Source organism: Rana temporaria, chromosome 6 (genome assembly GCF_905171775.1).
Source record: "Rana temporaria chromosome 6, aRanTem1.1, whole genome shotgun sequence".
Classification (NCBI taxonomy): domain Eukaryota; kingdom Metazoa; phylum Chordata; class Amphibia; order Anura; family Ranidae; genus Rana; species Rana temporaria.
This window is the reverse complement of record NC_053494.1, coordinates 95366347-95385236: the sequence shown is the minus strand read 5'-3', so window position 1 is coordinate 95385236 and position 18890 is coordinate 95366347. Positions and strand designations below refer to the sequence as shown.

Here is an 18890-nt window from a genome sequence, read left to right as displayed (position 1 = left end):
GCCAAGGGCAAACCAGCGCATCGGTTCCGCAGGCCATCGGATCCCTTGAGCGGGATATGAACCTGTCTAGCTTCTTGTTGAGTCTCGATGCCATGACATCCACGTCCGGCACTCCCCATCTTTGGCAGAGTGCTTGAAAGATTTGTGGATGTAGAGACCATTCCCCCGGCAACAGAGTCTGGCGACTTAAGAAGTCCGACTGAAGGTTGTCCACTCCTGGAATGAATATTGCCGATATGCAGGGCACATGAGCCTCTGCCCATAGGAGAATCAAGCTCACCTCTCTCTGAGCGGCTTGACTCTTGGTTCCCCCTTGGTGATTTATGTATGCCACGGCCGTGGCATTGTCTGATTGAATTCTCACCGGGAACCCCTGCAATTTGGACGTCCAAGCCCTGAGGGCTAGTCGAGCAGCTCTGAGCTCCAAGATGTTGATGGGCAACTGCCTCTCTGGCTTTGCCCAAGTACCCTGGCGAGTGCAACCATCCAAAATTGCTCCCCAGCCCGTCAGGCTGGCGTCTGTGGTTACTATCTTCCAAGCCACTGGGCTGAAAGACTTCCCCTTCACTAGATTCTGAGGGTCTAACCACCAACACAGACTTTGTCGGACTCTTGATGAGAGCGGCAAAGGGATATCCAAGGCCTGTGGCCTCCTGCTCCATGCTGACAGGATGGCTGCCTGCAGGATGCGAGTGTGGCTCTGGGCGTACGGTACCGCCTCGAATGTGGCCACCATCTTGCCTAGTAACCGCATACATAGGCGAACAGTTGGTTCCTTTTTGCTTAGAACCAGTAGGATTAATTCTTTGATGGCTTTGACCTTCCTCAGAGGTAGAAACACTCTTTGTTGTTCTGTGTCTAACCTCATGCCGAGATATTCCAACTGCCTTGTGGGCTGGAATGCTGACTTTTCTCGATTTAGGACCCAGCCGAACCTCTCGAGGTATTGGACAGTAAGGGCCACTGCTCGTTCCAAGCCAGGAGACGAGTGATCTATGATTAGGAGGTCGTCCAGGTATGCTAGGATCGTGACCCCTTGGATCCTTAGTTTGGCTAGGACCTTCGTGAACACCCGGGGGGCCGTAGCCAACCCAAAGGGAAGCACCACGAACTGGAAATGACGCGAAGCCACCATAAAGCGTAGATATCTTTGATGTGGCTGATAAATTGGAACATGAAGGTAGGCATCCTTTATGTCTATGGAAGCCATGAAGTCGTCCTTCTGGAGTGTGGCAGCTGCTGACCGCACGGATTCCATCCGAAATGAGCGGACCTTTAGGTATGCATTTACCAACTTTAGGTCCAAAATTGGCCTGACATCTCCATTGGACTTTGGGACGATGAATAGGTTGGAGTAGAAACCCAGCCCTTGTTCTAGGACTGGTACCTCTATTATTACTTCCTGGGAGAGTAGATGATCTAATGCCGTCATTAATGCGGCTCCCCTCTCCGGATCGTTTGGAATCCTTGACTCCTGGAAATGAGGAGGAGGAAACCTTAGGAAGTCTAATTTGTAGCCCGTGGCCACGGAAGACCGTACCCACTTGTCGGGAATGCTGGCTTCCCAGACCTCTGAAAAGAGACGCAGCCTTCCCCCCACCTTCGTGGGTGGGGGCGCCCCTTCATAAGGTCGGCTTGGGGGCTGGTTTTGCTGGTTTGCGAAACCACTGCCTCTTGCCTCTAGAAGCCTGTCCCTGCGATCTGCTATTGAAGTTAAAGTTTGATCTTGCAGGAGGCCGTCGATACTGTTTGGCATTAGAGGGCCCCTGCCCAGGGGAGTGCTGTCGTTTAAACGCAGGCCCCTGAAACTTCTTTTTGGTTGGCAAAAGAGTACTTTTGCCGCTTGAAATGGTCTGAATGTATTTATCCAGGTCTTCTCCGAAGAGTCGTCCTCCATGGAAGGGGAACCCTACCAGGAGCTTCTTGCATGGGGGCTCGGCCTCCCAGCTCTTTAACCATAAGAGTCTTCTCATATGGATAAGGGATAACGATAAACGTGACGCTTGCTGGATAGAATCCTTAATCGCATCTACTGTAAAGCGTATGGCCCTAGGGACATCCGAAAATTCTTCTGCCTGCTGGGCAGGAATAAGTTTAAGCATCTGCTTAGTTTGATCCGATAATGCTTGTGCAACCCCAATCGCAGCCACAGCTGGCTGCACTACTGCCCCTGCAGTAGTGAAGGAGTTTTTAAGTAGTGCTTCCAAGCGTTTATCAACCGGATCCTTGAACACCTGTATGTTTTCTACAGGGCATGTTAAAGACTTGTTAACACATGAGATGGCTGCGTCCACCGAAGGGGTTGCCCATCTCTTGGAAAATTTATCTTCCATAGGATACAAGGCAGAAAATCTTTTAGGTGGTAAAAAGATTTTATCTGGCTTGATCCAATCTTGGAACAGAACTTCCTCTAGCAGAGGATGGATCGGAAAAACTGCGTTGTTTTGAGGCGGCTTTAGAGAGCCCAAAGCTGAAACAGTCGATACTTGGAGATCTGGTACTGGCAAGTTGAAAGCACTATGGACCAAGTCCGTTAAGGCTTGAACCCACCAGCTCTCCCTTTGGGAGACTGCCCCAGACTCCCCTGTATCCGGATCCTCGATCCCCGAACCTGCTTGGTCCTTGTCCAAGAGGTCTTCCAATTCCCCTGCGGAAAGGACCTCCTCCTCAGAGGGTCCACGCTCGGGCGACGGAGATCTATTCCGTTTTCTGCCCCGCAGAGCCATGGTTATCATCTTTTCCATTCTTTTTTCCATCTCCTTTAAAGAGGTGGATAATACCTCGTCCGTGACCATCCTAGGGTTGGACTGACCCGAGCCAGCTCCAGCCCCAGATCCCGATGGCCCCAAGGCTCCCTCTCGGGAAAGCAGCGGCATAATTTTTTCCGAGACCTCAGACTCTCTGGGGGAATCCCCACCTCTTGTACCCTCTGACCCGGATGCCATGGTACAATACCGAGGTACGCCCGCTAACTTATCGGTGTTTGGAACTATAAACAATTATTGCCCAAACCCGTTTGGGGGATAAACCAAAAAATGCCTTCTCTCCCTTTGATGGATTTTTTTTTTTTTAAACCCAAGAAAGAAAAAACATTCTGTCCCCCTTAGTAGTATTGCCAAAAAACTGCTGAGATAAAAAAGAACAGCCCCTTTCTAGGCTTCAAAAAACAGTCTTATGAAGACTGTAATATCTTTTTTGGCCACTGTGTGTCCTCGGCGCCCCGTGCTGCCGCTCTGGTCTCTTCCTCCTCAGTTCTAGCATAAACTGAGCAGATGGAACGAAAGGAAGGGCCGCCCCTTCCTTAAACCAACTGACCCGCCCTTCCCCCCTCAGCAAACGGCGCGAAATTGCGCTCATAACACGGGGACGCGCGCGCGCCCGCCGACGGGGGGGGGGGGTGGGAGCCCACGAGGAGGCCAGCGTTTGCCTGTCATCCAGGCTAGGAGGAAGGACCAATGCAGCATCGCCTGGAGGCTTGCAGGTAAGCATAGCTCTCTTAACACACACACACAGCCACTCATGCTTTTCAATACTACCAGGGAGGTCACCTCTTATGGGGAAATAACACATAGAGTCATCCTATCATTAAGATATGTGACTTATTTTGCCAGATGCAGCGCATAACTTTAGGCATATCCCCTGTGACCCCCCAGAAAAAACCTGCTAAGAACCAAGTTCTGCAAGTTTCCTCTCACTTACCTCCTCCATGCCGCAGGACTTTGCCAAGCAAGAGGCCCAATCTTCCCCCATCTCCGTGGGGCTGTCTAGACCTTCAGGCCCTGGGTTCCTATGAAGGATCCACTGTCCTGGGCCCATATAGCACTCTGGCAACAGAAACATTAGGCCCCCAAAGGTTTCTAAGTTCTGGGCCCAGGGTCCAGCTCTCTAAAAAGAAAAGCATTATGGGCTATACCCCAAGGGTTTGGGGTCCGGTTACTGACCACTTTAGCGCTGAGGCCTTTGGACAGAACCGGTTAGCTCACCTAATCCCAAGGATGCGGAGGCAAGCTAAACCATGACCAACACCTAAGACACTGGCGTAAAAACTGAGGTACTCCTCCTATGGGAGGGGGTTATATAGGGAGGGGCATTTCCTGTTTGAGATTGCCAGTGTCCATCACCTGAAGGTACTCCATATAACCCATATAGTAATGAATATGCCGCTCTGTGTCCCGTGATGTACGATAAAGAAATTGTGGCCAAGAACCAACTAAACAACGTGTGGTATAGAAATATAACAAACATTAAGTAAATAGATTTATTTGCCAGCTTTCAATGCTCTAACAGGCTCTGGGTGCCAGTGTTTGCAGAATCCAAATGTTGAGCAGGCTAGCTGTGAAGTGTAAGCCAACATGGACACCACTTTCACTTGCTTACTTTAGTAGTTTTAATGAATTAGCCTAAAAATTATGTACCGTATTTATATTTTTTTAAATGTTAACTAGTACACCATACTTTTACTGTGCCATAATCAAACAGATACATATGAAATAAGCATGCTTAAAATAAACAAAAAATAAGCTTTATTGCTTGTTATGGAATTAATTATTAAACACAAGTAAACTTAAGGAAAGGACAATTTAATCTCTCCACCTATGTCCACACTGTAAATTGCAGCATTTATAAAATGTAGTCATTGGCTCGTCAGCTGAACGGGTCTGAATCTGCATGAAAAAGGCACGTGGATGCTCACATTTTGGACAGGTTTCTGAAATTGTATAAAAAGGAAAATAGATTAGCACAAACAAGGAACATTATCTTGTAATCCTTCTCCAATACACCATGAAAATGGAAAAGGGTGGACTGTACACAACAGCTATGCCTGAATGAACAACTGAAGCTCTGACTGGGAAAGCTATAATATAAATATCAATAAAGTTTAACTTCTCAACATGAAAAGCAGGCATAAAAACCTAAACTTATTACAACCTCAATTGAATAAATATACCTTTGAATATATTTTCAGTGATATTTGCATGTGCTTTGTAGGTTAGCTTTAAAGAGGTTGTAAGGGTTAAAAAAAAAAAAAAAAAGTAAAAAAAAAAAAAATAACAACCATACCATACTTACCTCCACTGTGCAGTTAATTTTGCACAGGGTGGCCCCGATCCTTGTCTTCTGGGGTCCCTCGGCAGCTGTCTTGGCTCCTCCCCGCAAGAGCTAACCCCCTTCTGGGAAGCGCTTGCCCAAGGGGGTTAGCGTTTGCGGGCGCGTTCCTGTTTGATACAGTGGCGGCCATAGCCGCCAAGTACATAACTCGGCCCTTCCCCCGGTGCGTTGCATCGTTGATTTGATAAACAGCAGCGGGAGCCAATGGCTACGCTGCTATCAATCTCCAATGAAGAGCCGCCTCAAGCTGGGTGAAAGCATCGTGCCCACGGAGTTTTGTGGCTCAGGTAAGTAAAACAGGGGGGGGGGGCTGGAGTTACAAGTTGCAAGAGCCATAGAAGGCACAGGACTATGAAATCCCCGCGTGACAGCGCTGTCACATGGAGGGAGTCACAAGTTTTCCTATACCTGGAATGGGCAGTTTGTAGATTTTTTAAGAAGCTTATGCCCATTTCACCACATGGAGGGATGAGGTTAGAGGTCAGATTGGTTGAACTGTATTATTCAGCATAAGGACTGAACTGTTCCACAATGACAGAATAGATAGCAAGAGAGCCAAACAAAGAGGCTGTTTAAACTGCAATCCACAAACCATCTCATTTGTGATTACCGTGCTTCCCTGAAAATAAGACCTAGTGTGATTTTCGGGAAGGGCTGCAATATAAGCCCTAGTTTAAAGTGCTGGTGAAATACTAGAGTCCACTCTATTACAATGTTATATAGTGTAGACTGTGTGTGTGTGTGTTTTGACAGGGTAAAAATCAGTATTAATCATGTCACTACATTGGGACACACGCACATGAACTTTTTTTTTTTTTTTTTTTAAGATCTTTATTAACCAGGCAAGAAAAGCAGCATACACCATACAAGAATATGTGTACATAAAATGTCAATACACAAGGGTACTCTTCAAGTAAAAGGTAGAGACAAAAGAAAACACACACACACACACACACACACACACACACACACACACACACACACACACTACATTAACAATAAATAACAAAAATATTCAACCCCTATACTGTACCTCCTACAGCCACCCACATAAGCTGTTCAGCCTGGTATACAGTTTAAGTTTTCCCCCCTCCCTAACTGGAGAAAAAACAGGATTTTTAAACAGCTTACCTGTAAAATCCTTTTCTAGGAGTACACCGCGGGACACAGCCATTCATTACATAATGGGTTAAGGGTCACCAGCGGTGATTGGACACTGCCGCAACCAATTAAAGACAGTTCCCCTCCATATAACCCCTCCCATCAGGGAAGTACCTCAGTTTTGTAGCAAGCAATAAGGTTCCCATAAGAAGATGGGACCTCTGTGTCCTGTGGTATGTACTCCAAGAAAAGGATTTTACAGGTAAGCTGTTTTAAAAATCCTGTTTTCTTTATCGTACACCAAGGGACACAGAGCCATTCATTACATAATGGGACGTCCCAGAGCAATGCTCAATGAACAGTGGGAGACACAGATCAAGCAGGCCGTTACGGACAAGAAGCCCTATACTGCTGCCTACAGCACACTTCGCCCGAAGGCGGCATCCTCATGTCCTTTCACATCCACCTGATAGAATTTGGAAAATGTGTGGAATGAAGACCAAGTTGTAGCTTTACAGATCTGAGCCAACAAAGCCTGGTGATGCACTGCCCATTAAGCACTTATCGCCCTGGTAAGAGTGCACCCTAACAGAAAAAGGAGGAGTTCTGTTCTTTAAACCATAGGCTTGGGGGTGCGCATGCGCGGGACTTCCGGAGCAGACACGCTCTAGCTGAGCTCCGCTCGCTCCGGCCCTAAAACAGGCAAAAATCAGCGCAGATAGCTGGGATCCAGCACCGCAACATCCGCAGCAGAGCTCCCTGGAGGGGGATGAACAGGCGGGCCAGAGGACAGCCGAAGAGGGGCCAATCTAAGCGCGCCGGACCGTCCGGCGGTACGGGGCCTTCCCCGAACGCTAGGCCTCAGCCTAAAATGGCGTCGGGACGGAGCACAGCACGAGGCGGTGAGGCTTCCGGAGCCCCCCTGACGAGAACACCGAGCCAGGACAGCTTTCAGGAGCTGGTGGGAGACCCGTTTGCGTCCCAGTCCTCTGGAGACTCGGCGGCCTACAGGAGGGGTGAGTCGGCTCTACAGCCTCCGTCCCCAGGCCCCTATATGGCTCAGCAGGAGGCAATGGGCTCCCCAGCCTCATCCCTGGGGGGAAATATGGTGGATCTGGCTGAGGCCATGTTCAGTCAGGCCAGCCAGGCTAGTCAGCAAGGCCAGGACATTGGGATGGCTCAGATCCCTCAGTACTCTCCAGACGCTGTGCTGCTGGCTAGATTCTCCACCATGCTGCAGCAAGAACTGGCCAAGGCCTGTACTCTCATAACAACAGACCTCAAAAGGGACATTCATAGCTTTGGGGAACGATTTGATCAGATAGAGACTAAAGTTGACGGTACGGTTAAGAAAGTCAATCAGAATGCTGACATGATCACTGACCTTCAAAACAGGCTGGAGGAGGCTAATAATAAAATTGAAGATTTAGAGAACCGCTCTCGCAGATATAATGTTCGCATACGGGGTCTTCCTGAGACGTGCACAGATCTGGAAGAGGCCATGGGAGAACTTATGAAAGAACTGATACCTGACATTGCTGGCCACCATATGGAGATTGACCGTATCCACAGGGCCCTGACAGCACCTCGGCAGGACGGATTGCCGCGTGATGTAATAGCCAAGCCGCATTTTTACCGTGTTAAGGAAAAACTGATGTTGGCAGCTCGGAACAGACCGGACCTGTTGTTGCGGGGGGCTCAGATACAGCTGTTCACGGATCTGGCTCCATCGACGGTTATGAAACGCAGAAACTTAAAACCCCTACTGCAGCAACTGATTAACAAGCAGATAAAATATAGGTGGTCTTTCCCATTCAGGCTGTCTTTTGCCTATAAAGGCCGCTCTTATTCGTTCACGACGTTCCAGGCGGGAGAGGACCTGCTCCTAGAATTGGGAATCATCACGCGGGGTTCCCCGACCCAGTCGCCTCGGCAGGTTGCAGATCGTCCCATTTCTCCACTATGGCAAGATGTAAGGAGGCGCCAGACCAGACAGTCGCAACGAAAGACCTGAATGGGTACCCGATTGGCTTGGTGTTTTTCCACTTGTGGTGGGACATGGTGGTCTCGTCACCAAAGTAGGAGCTCAGTTGTCTTTTTGGAGCTTCTGCCCCTGTGACCTCCCTCGCCGTGCTTTCTTTTTTTTTTTTTCTTTGCACGGAGGGTGATTTTGTATTTTTGCATTTTTTGAATTTTAGAGTATCTGCTTTTTGTCTTATATTTTTGTTTTTTTATTTTTATTTTTTATTTAATTTTTTTTTTTTTGCTCCCCCCCCCCCCCCAGGGTTTTGATGGGTGGAACCCGGACAGGTTAAAATTCAGTATTATCAAGAACTATTTTTTCTGATGGACTGCCTGGGGCTGGGGTGTTGTTGCTGGAGGGATGGGGGGTGTTGGGTATGTATATGGTTGACCTGTTTTCTCCCCCACAGCAGGGATGTTGTCTGACCATGTAATTTTTCTGTCCCAGTTGTCAGCACATAAGTGTTTAATTTTTGGGTCGGAGTGGTTACACATGCCACCCGACTGCAAGACTACTTGTCCTCTTAGGAGGGCGGTACCCTTGCACACTTTGTTCCGGGGATTTCACCCGGTGGGATATTTTCCCCGTTTGGGTATGAGGTTGATCTGTTACTACAGATATGTTCACTCAAGATATAGGCCGCTAGGGCCATTGTTATTCTCTCTGTTTCTGGCTTTATTTTCACTTACTTTCTCTTCTTTCCTCTTGGGAGCGCCGTTCCAGTCCCCGGTCCGCCTCGTGTCTCCAGTGAATGTCCTGCGATCCTCAGCCTCCACTCCAGTGATGTCCTCAACTCATTTGATGTACCAAGGTAAGAGTGCTCTGCCCTGCTGCGATGGCTAGGTCATGTTCAACGGATTACGCGGTCATTACGCATAATGTCCACGGATTCAACTCCCCTATCAAGAGGACCAAAGCTTTTCAGTTTTATCATAAACAGAGAGCTGACGTTCTCCTGCTACAGGAGACCCATTTCGCCGGGTCCTCTTCGCCTCGTTACCTTAATGTCAGGTATCCACAATATTTCCTCTCCTGTGGTCCGGAAAAGAAAGGGGGCGTAGCCATTTGTTTTTCTAAAAGGGTTCCCTTTACACCTATAACTATAGTCAAGGATAGGGAAGGGAGGTACTTGATGGCAGTGGGTCGTCTACACGATCAGCTGGTCTCTTTTATCTCCTATTATGCTCCGAACGCAGGTCAGCTGGAATTTTTTAGAAATATGCTTCAGATATTACTACCTAAGGTCCAGGGGCAGGTGATAATGGGAGGGGACAGTAATATCCCACTAGACAGGACTATGGATAAATCGGATCCGATTAAGCCGATATTGAGACGTCCCCCGGCTAGTAGCTGTAAGGTTGCCCGTTTGTTTCATTCATGCGATCTGATTGATATCTGGAGGGAATGTAACTCTTCAACGAGGGATTTTACGTATTACTCTCAGGTGCATCGATCCTTTTCTAGGATAGATCATCTGCTGGTCCGTACCCCACTGCTCCCGTATGCGACTTCTGCAAAAATTTTGACTACCCCTTGGTCGGATCATTCTCCGATAAAATTGACCACCAGAGGGTTATGGACTAAAGCCACCCCCTCGCCATGGCGCCTCAACGCTAGCTTATTGAACGACCCTGTCCACTATGCAGAAATTGAGAAAGGGATACAGGCATACTTTGAAGTTAATAAATCAACTGACACTTCCCCTGCGATCACCTGGGCGGCCCATAAGGCAACGATACAGGGCCAGCTGATCCAATTAGCGAGTAGATTGAAGCGGACTCGGGAGCAAACAATCTCGCGGTTAGAGGATGATCTTGAAGCTTTATTGGCGGAACAACATAGAAACCCCCAGACCGACTTGAGTTTTAAAATTGACGAGGCACGACTGGCATTGAATCTTAGTCTGACCACACAGGCCGAGAAACACGTCAGTTGGTCTAAACATAGGTTCTACACGATGGGGGATAAACCGTCTACGCTGTTAGCGAGAAAACTGGTACCTCGACCGTGCACTCCGACGCTACCGAAACTGCGCTTACCGACCGGTCACTTCACACAAAATCCCGAGCGGATCGTTAGGGAATTTTACAAATTTTACTCGACGTTGTATCTCCGGGGGGACGGATTGGACCAGGCTAAGTTCGAAGCGTTCTTCCATGACCTTAAAATACCCAAGCTCTCCCGGGACCATGCGGACCTGATGGACGATGCAATAACTGAGGCAGAAGTAGGGGCGGCCATTAAACTTTTGAACCCTACGAAGGCCCCTGGACCGGATGGCTTTTCTGGTCATTACTATAGAAAATATCGGGACATCCTTACCCCTCATTTATGTAAATATTTTAATGACTTACGCAGGGACGGCAAAATCCCCACATATGATAACGCGGCATTCATCCATGTCATACCGAAACCGGGCAAGGACCATGGGGATTGTGCGAATTATCGCCCGATTTCGTTGATTAATTTTGATTTGAAAATATTGACCAAAGTCCTAGCCCTGAGACTGAACACATTTCTCCCTAAATATATTCATCCGGACCAGGCTGGCTTTGTGCCTAATAGGCAGGCGTCGGACCAAACTCGTAGAGTTATTAATTTGATCTCTGCGATCCAATCTAATTGGGATGGGGAGGGCGCTAGGGGGGGTATGTTGCTTTCGCTGGACATCCAGAAGGCGTTTGATTCCCTCTCCTGGGATTATCTGTTCGATGTATTACGTCGATATGGATTTGGGGAGCGTTTTCTGGTCCTCCTTCGAACGCTTTATGATGCACCGACAGCCTCGTTGATGATTAGGGGATACCCCTCTCAATCTTTCAACATCAGAAGGGGAACTGGGCAGGGATGCCCGCTGTCCCCGCTCTTGTTTGTCCTGGCAATAGAGCCGTTGGCAATAAAAATTAGGGACTGTCAGGATGTTAGGGGGATCGTCGGGGGAGGCTACGAGCATAAATGCTTGTTTTTCGCCGATGACCTATTACTGACAATGTCCTCGCCAATCACGTCCCTTCCCAACTTATATAATATCCTTAAGCCATTCTCAGATATTTCGGGCTTGCGAATAAATCACAGTAAATCTAGGGCTCTCAATATCTCTTTGCCTAGCTCAGCCCAGTCGGTGACTGAACGGACACATCGGTTCCAATGGGAATCTGAAGCACTTTCTTATCTGGGGGTCAATTTGACCTCATCTCTTCAGACTTTGTATAGTAAGAATTACCCAGCCCTAATTAAAAGGATACTCGAGGACCTGGCGAGATGGCGAATTCACCCCCCATCGTGGTTCGGCAGACTCCACTCAATTAAGATGAATGTCTTACCGAGGATACTGTACTTATTTCGTACACTACCGATAGCCTTGGTACGCAGTGATTTGGAGATGTTGCAAAGAAAAATCCTTGAATTCATCTGGGGAGAGAAGAGGCCTAGGGTGAACAAACTCACTATGTATACTTTGAAGAGGAAGGGAGGACTGGGCTTACCTGACCTGCTGAAATACTTTTATGCGGCTCAGTTGGCCCAGCTCTCCAGGTTCCACTCAAAGAGGTCGCAGGCGATTTGGATGCTTATGGAATCCTACGCTTGCCGTCCGACTCCTATATCTCATATTTTGTGGCTCTCGCCTAAAGACAGACCCACCATTCTGTGCCCATCCTTGTCTTTTTCATTGGATGTCTGGGATAGGGTCTCTAGAACACAGACCTTCAAGTCACCTCATTCCCCATTAGCTCCCCTGTTGGGGAATCGTGCATTCACCCCGGGTCTCGACCCAGCTGCATTTCAATGGTGGACAAACAAGGGACTACTGCGCATAGCGGATGTTTATGACAGAGGGAAGGTTCTATCTGAGCATGTTATGCAGGAGAAGTATCAAATGCCATTGGTAGAATGTTACAGATACGTTCAGATACGTCATTTTATACAAATGTTGGCCCGCCAGGGAGACTTGGAGGTTTATACTCCCATGGAGTATCTTTGTGTTCGCTATGATAGCTTGCGGGGACACATTTCGGAGCTATATGCGATGCTGATGTCGTCCTCAATTAAACTAAATTACATGCTCCGGTGGGAAGAGGACCTGCAGGAAACCTTTGACCTACACAAGTGGTGCGAGTTGGCGGAAACGGCTTCTAAGTCTCTTATAAATACATCCATAATAGAAGCCAACTACAAAGTGTTGCTTAGATGGTATATGGTGCCGGCCAGACTTGCAACCTTTGTTCATGGGGCCACCCCTAACTGTTTCCGGGGATGTGGCCAGGTGGGGACTGCTTATCACATTTGGTGGACATGTCCAAGGGTCAGAAGATTTTGGATTCGAGTATACAACTTTATCTACTCGTTGACCCAGTTGAACATGGCTAAATCTGCGAAGCAGGCTCTTTTGGGTGACAGGGTGGTGGGGGCCTCTAAAGCTCAAAGGCGCTTGCTTATGTTTATTTTTATATCAGCTAAAATCACGATAGCTAGAAATTGGCGCTCCGCCTCCTTGCCACTTGAACAGCTTAAAAGGAAACGGTCATGGTTGATGTTAAATGAAAGATTGACGGCACTGGTTCAGGACAAGCTGGAGAATTTCAAAAAGGTTTGGGATCCATGGCTGGCTTATTTAACTAACGATCTAAGATCGCTGGAGGGGTGAGCTACAGTTATGGTTCCATTTGGCGGATTACTGGGGGCTGGCCGGTTGCTCTTCTATCTATTCTCTCTCTTTTCTGCTCTTTCTTTTCTTCCTTTTCTTTACTATGTACGTTTCTGTCCACTTCTTTACGTCTCCACCTTTCCTACGGAAGATGTTTGATGCGGGTCCTCCCGTCTGGATAGCATTATTGGTGATAAGATGGGTTTGGGGTTTCCAGATCTGGGACCCCTGACTGACGGGTTATGGGCCTACTTAGGTTGGGCCATTGAATATTTGAGGGGAACTACACCCCGTGTTTTATTTTGCAGTATTTTGTTAAGTGTTCTTCCTATTTGCTATGATGAAGATGCCAAACAATATAAGGTGTTATGTACTGTGATCGAGACCTTTCGGGGGCTCGTTGACATTTCCAGAATGTGTGGCGATGCATTTTTTATTGTTGTAATACTTTTTCTTTCATTCAATAAAAACTATTGAAATATAAACCATAGGCTTGAATAATTGTTTGTCGAATCCACCTGGAGATAGTGGATTTTGATGCTACGTGTCCCTTCTTGGGACCATCTGGCAAAATAAACAAAACATATGTTTTGCGTATCTGAGCGGTTGCCTGCAGATACACCTTTACTGCTCTCACTAGATCTAGGGAGTGCAAAAATCTTTTTTTCCCTGTCCGCAGATCCGGAAAAAATGAAGGCGGAACAAGGTCTTGATTTAAAATGAAAAGCCGACACCAGCTTAGGTAAAAAGGCAGGATGGGGTTGTAGTACAATTTTGTCTTTGTGACACATTAAATAAGGCTCTTTGCAAGAAAGGGCTGCCAATTCAGATACTCTTCTAGCCGAAGAGATGGCAATCAAAAATTTCCCGCTTAAAAGAATCAGCGGAATATGGCGAAGGGTTGCTTTTGCAACACTGACAATACCAAATTCAAATCCCATCGGCACAAGGGAGACTTGACTGGCGGATTGATCCACAGTACTCCCTGAATGAAAGCCCGAACTAGCGAATGAGATGCCAGCAGTCTTTGAAAGAAGACTGAGAGAGCCGATATTTGACCCTTAATGGTACTAAGGGCTAATTTCATAATCACTCCTATCTGGCAAAAGGTGAGAATCTTACTTATGTCATACTTTTGCGGATTCCATTTCTTAGTTTCACACCATGAAACATATGCTTTCCAGACTATAGTAGATAAGCCTGGAGGCTGGCTTTCTAGCAGTAATAAGTGTAGAAAGAACTGGGCCCGAGATCCCTCGTTTCTTCAGAATGTGGGTCTTAGTAGCCAAACCGTCAAATTTAGCTTTTGTAAGGAAGGATGGAACACTAGACCTTACGACAGCAGGTCGTGACGAAGCGGAAGCTTCCATGGTTTTCCTACCGCCATCTTCATGATTTCGGCGTACCAAGGCCTTCTGGGCCAATTCGGGGCCACTAAGATTACAGGAATTCTTTCCTTCTTGATCCTGCAAAGGCCAGAGGACCTCTCGTCCTGGACACAAAGTTGTCCAATTTCCTATTGAACCTAGAAGCTAGCAGGGCTACATCCGGGGTCCCCCATCTCTGGCATATGGCCTGAAAGATCTCAGGGTGGAGAGACCACTCTCCTGGTGACAGCTGCTGGTGACTCAGATAGTTTGTTTGCCAGTTTTCTACCCCTGGACCGAATATTTCAGAGACACAAGGAACATGTTCTTCTGCCCATGTCAAAATCCGATTCACCTCCTGAGCACCCTGACTGCCGGTTCCTCCTTGGCGATTGATGTAAGCTACTGAAGTAGCATTGTCGGATTGATACCAGACAGGGTGGTCCTGTAACCTGTGTTTCCAGGTTCTGAGGGCTAAGTATACTGCCCGTATTTCCAGTATGTTGATGGCCCAGGTTCCCTGGGCTGAAGCTTCTTCCAACACTGCTCCCCAGCCCATTAGGCTGGCATCCGTAGACACCACCTTCCAGGTGACTGGGAGAAAGGATCTTCCTTTCCGCAAGTTCTTGGTTTTTAACCACCAACTGAAGCTTTGGCACACCTGTGAAGACTGGCGCATGGGTAAATCTACAACTTCGAATCTTCCTGTTCTAGGTGGCTAAAATACTGCCTTGAAGTAGTCTTGAATGAAACTGGGCATAAGGGACAGTCTCAAAGGAGGCTACCATCTTCCCTAATAGCCTCATGCAAAGGCGACTAGATGGTCTTTTCTTTGACCTTGTGGATCAGGTCCTTTAGCGGCTTGATCTTTGGCTCTGGTAGAAATACCCGTCTTTGGGCTGTGTCTATGATCATGCCCAAGTACTCTACCCTTCTTTGGGCTTGTAGAGAGGATTTTTGGAAGTTTAAAATCCATCCTAAATGGTCCAGGTATTTTATAGTGATGAGCACAGCGTGATCTAATCCTGCCTCTGACTGATCTAGCACAAGTAGATCGTCTAGATAGGCCGTTATCGCTATGCCCTGTGCCCTCAGATTTGCCAACAGAGGGGCTAGTACCTTTGTAAATACCCAGGGCGCGGTAGCCACACCAAAGGGCAGAGCCACAAACTGGAAGTGGCGATGTTCTACCGCAAACCTTAAGAACTTTTGGTGAGCGTGATGGATAGGCACATGTAAATATGCGTCTTTGATGTCCATCGACGCCATGAATTCTCCGCCTTGTAGGGTGACTACCACTGATCGAATAGTTTCCATTCGGAAATGGCGAATGTTCAGAAATTGATTTAGAGATCTTAGATCCAGGATGGGTCCGTTTGGTTTTGGGATCACAAGGAGTTTGAATAAAAACCTGAACCTTGCTCCTTTAGGGGTACTTCTGTGATCACCCCTTGAGACAGCAAGTGATCCAATCCTTTGAAAAAGAATGCTCATTTTAGTGGATCCTTGAGCTTCGGAAATTAGAAGATGGGATCTCTCAAAATTCCAGTTTGTACCCTAGGGATACTGTGGATACTACCCACTTGTCCTGGATTTCTGTCTGCCATGCCACTGAAAACTGACGGAGCCGTCCCCCCACTTAGCCTTTGTGGCTGGCTGAAAATGCCGTCGCCACTGGTTGGAGGTAGATTTACCTGGAGCCTGGGAGAGACTGATAATATAGTGGTTTTCACACTCGATATCTTTTGGGTGTATTTTTCCAAATCTTCCCCATAGAGGCGTTCACCATAGAAGCGGAAACTGGCCAAAAGTTGTTTGCATGGTGCCTCTGCTGACCAATGCTTTCGCCAAAGAATTCTGCGCATATGCACCAGCTGGAGTGTGAGACAAGATGCTTGCTGAATTGAATCTATCATAGCATCTATTGTAAAACATAAGGCTTTAGGCAAGTTCTCCCACAATTTGACTTGTTCTGGAGACAGCTCCTCCAGCCCCTGTTTTACCTGGTCCTTGAGGACCTGACACATGCCTACTGCTTCTACAGCAGGTTGGGCAACTGAATTGACCAGAAGGAAGGAAGGGAGATTTTAGTAAAGATTACAACTTATTTTCTGAAGGATCTTTAAACACCTGTATGTTATCCCCTCCCCTTCACCTCCCCTCCCTTCTCCCACTCCCCCCCCCCACTCCCTGCTTGCCTGGCCATAGGTATATTATATATATATATATATATATATATATATATATATATATATATATATATATATATATATATATAGACTTCTAGTTACGTCAGCGGAGCGCAAATGGCCCGGCGTAACCCCGCCTAATTCAAATTAGGCAGGTAGGGGGCGTGCTCCATGTAAATTAGCCGTGACCCCATGTAAATAAGGGCCGTTGGTACGGCGCATGCGCACGCATGCTCAGAATCGCGTCGCAAAGACTCCTTGCTTTCGACGTGAACGTAACCTACGCCCAGCCCCATTCACGTACACTTACGCAAACGACGTAAAATACGACGGCTGTTCCATCGTCTATACCTTGCATAGGCTGCGCCATCTTTTTGGTGGTTTATCTTTACGCCGGAAAAACGCCTTACGTAAACAGCGTATCAGGCGCAAGTACGTTCGTGAATCAGCGTATCTAGGTCATTTGCATATTCTAGGCGTAAATCAACGTACACGCCCCTAGCGGCCAGCGTAAATATGCAGCTAAGATACGACGGCGTAGGAGACTTACGCCGGTCGTATCTTAGCAACAGAGAAGCGTATCTCAGACTGAGAATACGCTTAAAGATACGGCGGCGCGGATTCGGACTTACGACGGCGTATCTACTGATACGCCGTCGTAAGTCTTTGAGAATCCGGCTAACAGTATTTTTAACCACTTTAGCCCCGGGCCTGTTTTTCAGAGTCGGTGTTTACGAGACAAAACCATTTTTTTTTGCTAGAAAATTACTTAAAACCCCCAAACATTATATATTTTTTTTTTTCTAACACCCTAGAGAATAAAATGGAAGTCATTGCAATACTTTTTGTCACACCGTATTTGCGCAGCGGTCTTACAAGCGCACTTTTTTTTTAAAAAAATCACTTTTTTAAATGAAAAAATAAGACAACAATAAATTTGGCCCAATTTTTTTATATATTGTGAAAGATAATGTTACGCCGAGTAAAATGATACCCAACATGTCACGCTTAAAAATTTCGCCCGCTCGTGGCATGGCGTCAAACTTTTACCCTTAAAAATCTTGATAGGCGACGTTTAAAAAATTCTACAGGTTGCATTTTTTGAGTTACAGAGTAGGCCTAGGGCTAAAATTAATGCTCTCGCTCTAACGATCGCGGCGATACCTCACTTGTGTGGTTTGAATACCGTTTTCATATGTCGGCGCTACTCGCGTATACGTTCGCTTCTACGCGCGAGCTCGTCGGGACGGGGCGCTTTAAAACATTTTTTTTTTGCTTTTCGCATTTATTTTTATTTATTTTACAATTTTTAACACTGAAAAAAAAAAAAAAAAAAAAATTATCACTTTTATTCCTATTACAAGGAATGTAAACATCCCTTGTAATAGAAAAAAGCATGACAGGTCCTCTTAAATATGAGATCTGGGGTCAAAAAGACCTCAGATCTCATATTTAGGCTTAAATGCAAAAAAAAAAAAAAAAAATTTGGAAATGTCATTTTTTCAAATGACAAAAAAAAAAATGTTTCTTTAAGACGCTGGGCGGGACTGACGTTTTGACGTCACTTCCGCCCAGCGGAGCTATGGGGACGGGCGAAGGAGATTTTTCCTTCAGTCTCGTCCCCGCTCACCATCCGGATGGTCGCGATCTCCTCCGCCGCTACCGACGGCTCCGGTAAGCGGCGGAGGGCGCGGAACAGCGGCGGGAGGGGGGGGGGCCCTCTCCCGCCACCGATAACGGCGATCTCGCGGCGGATTCGCCGCGGAGACCGCCATTATCGTTAACACGGCCGCCCACAGAAGAGATGAATATCTCGATTGTGGCAGCAGCTGCTACCGTTACCGAGATATTCATCTCTAAAGTGATGACGTATAACGACGGTGGGCGGTCGGCAAGTAGTTAATCAATTATACGCCCTTTACCCAGAGATTGACATACTATCCCCCATGTCCGCCGCGGGGGGAACCATTTGGGCGGCCCGCCTCCGCACCTGTTTTATTACTCATCTGGTAAGCTACCACTACCTCTTTCTATGTATTATCTATTTTGGCTGAACTGTATTATATGATTTTATTGTGTTATGTATTCTATAGATTGGCTCTCCTGAAGAAGCGGTATCCCAGCGAAACTAGTAGAGACTTTACCCAATCTTTGATCTGTATGACTGTTTTGTAATTTTTTATCTGTAATAAACTTTTTTAATTCAACAATTTCTATTGTTCTTGATCAGTACCGAGATACCCACCCAAATATTTGTGGACTATGCCCTAAAGTCTAGCTTCAGCAACTATTCTTTTGTCCCCACCCTTCCTTTTTTCCCCACATTAATTCAGATGATGGTACTTTGTTACAGCCATTACTTATTTCTTATATGAGGCTATACTCCAATTTTGTTCATCTTTATGGACCTTGCTTTGTGCACTGGTGCACAGTCATGTTAGAACAGGAAGGGGCCA

The 18890-nt window shown here is 46.9% G+C and overlaps 1 protein-coding gene across 1 annotated transcript in view; it reads right to left on the bottom strand.

Annotated features, from left to right (window-relative positions):
- Nucleotides 1-4500: 4500 nt before the first annotated feature.
- POLR3K (RNA polymerase III subunit K) overlaps nucleotides 4501-18890 on the bottom strand; it is a 25500-nt gene continuing 11110 nt past the window's right edge. The window contains exon 3 of the mRNA XM_040357007.1: nucleotides 4501-4708. Coding sequence (XP_040212941.1) covers nucleotides 4581-4708 — 128 coding nt within the window. The 3' untranslated portion in view covers nucleotides 4501-4580. The remainder of the gene's footprint in view (nucleotides 4709-18890) is intronic.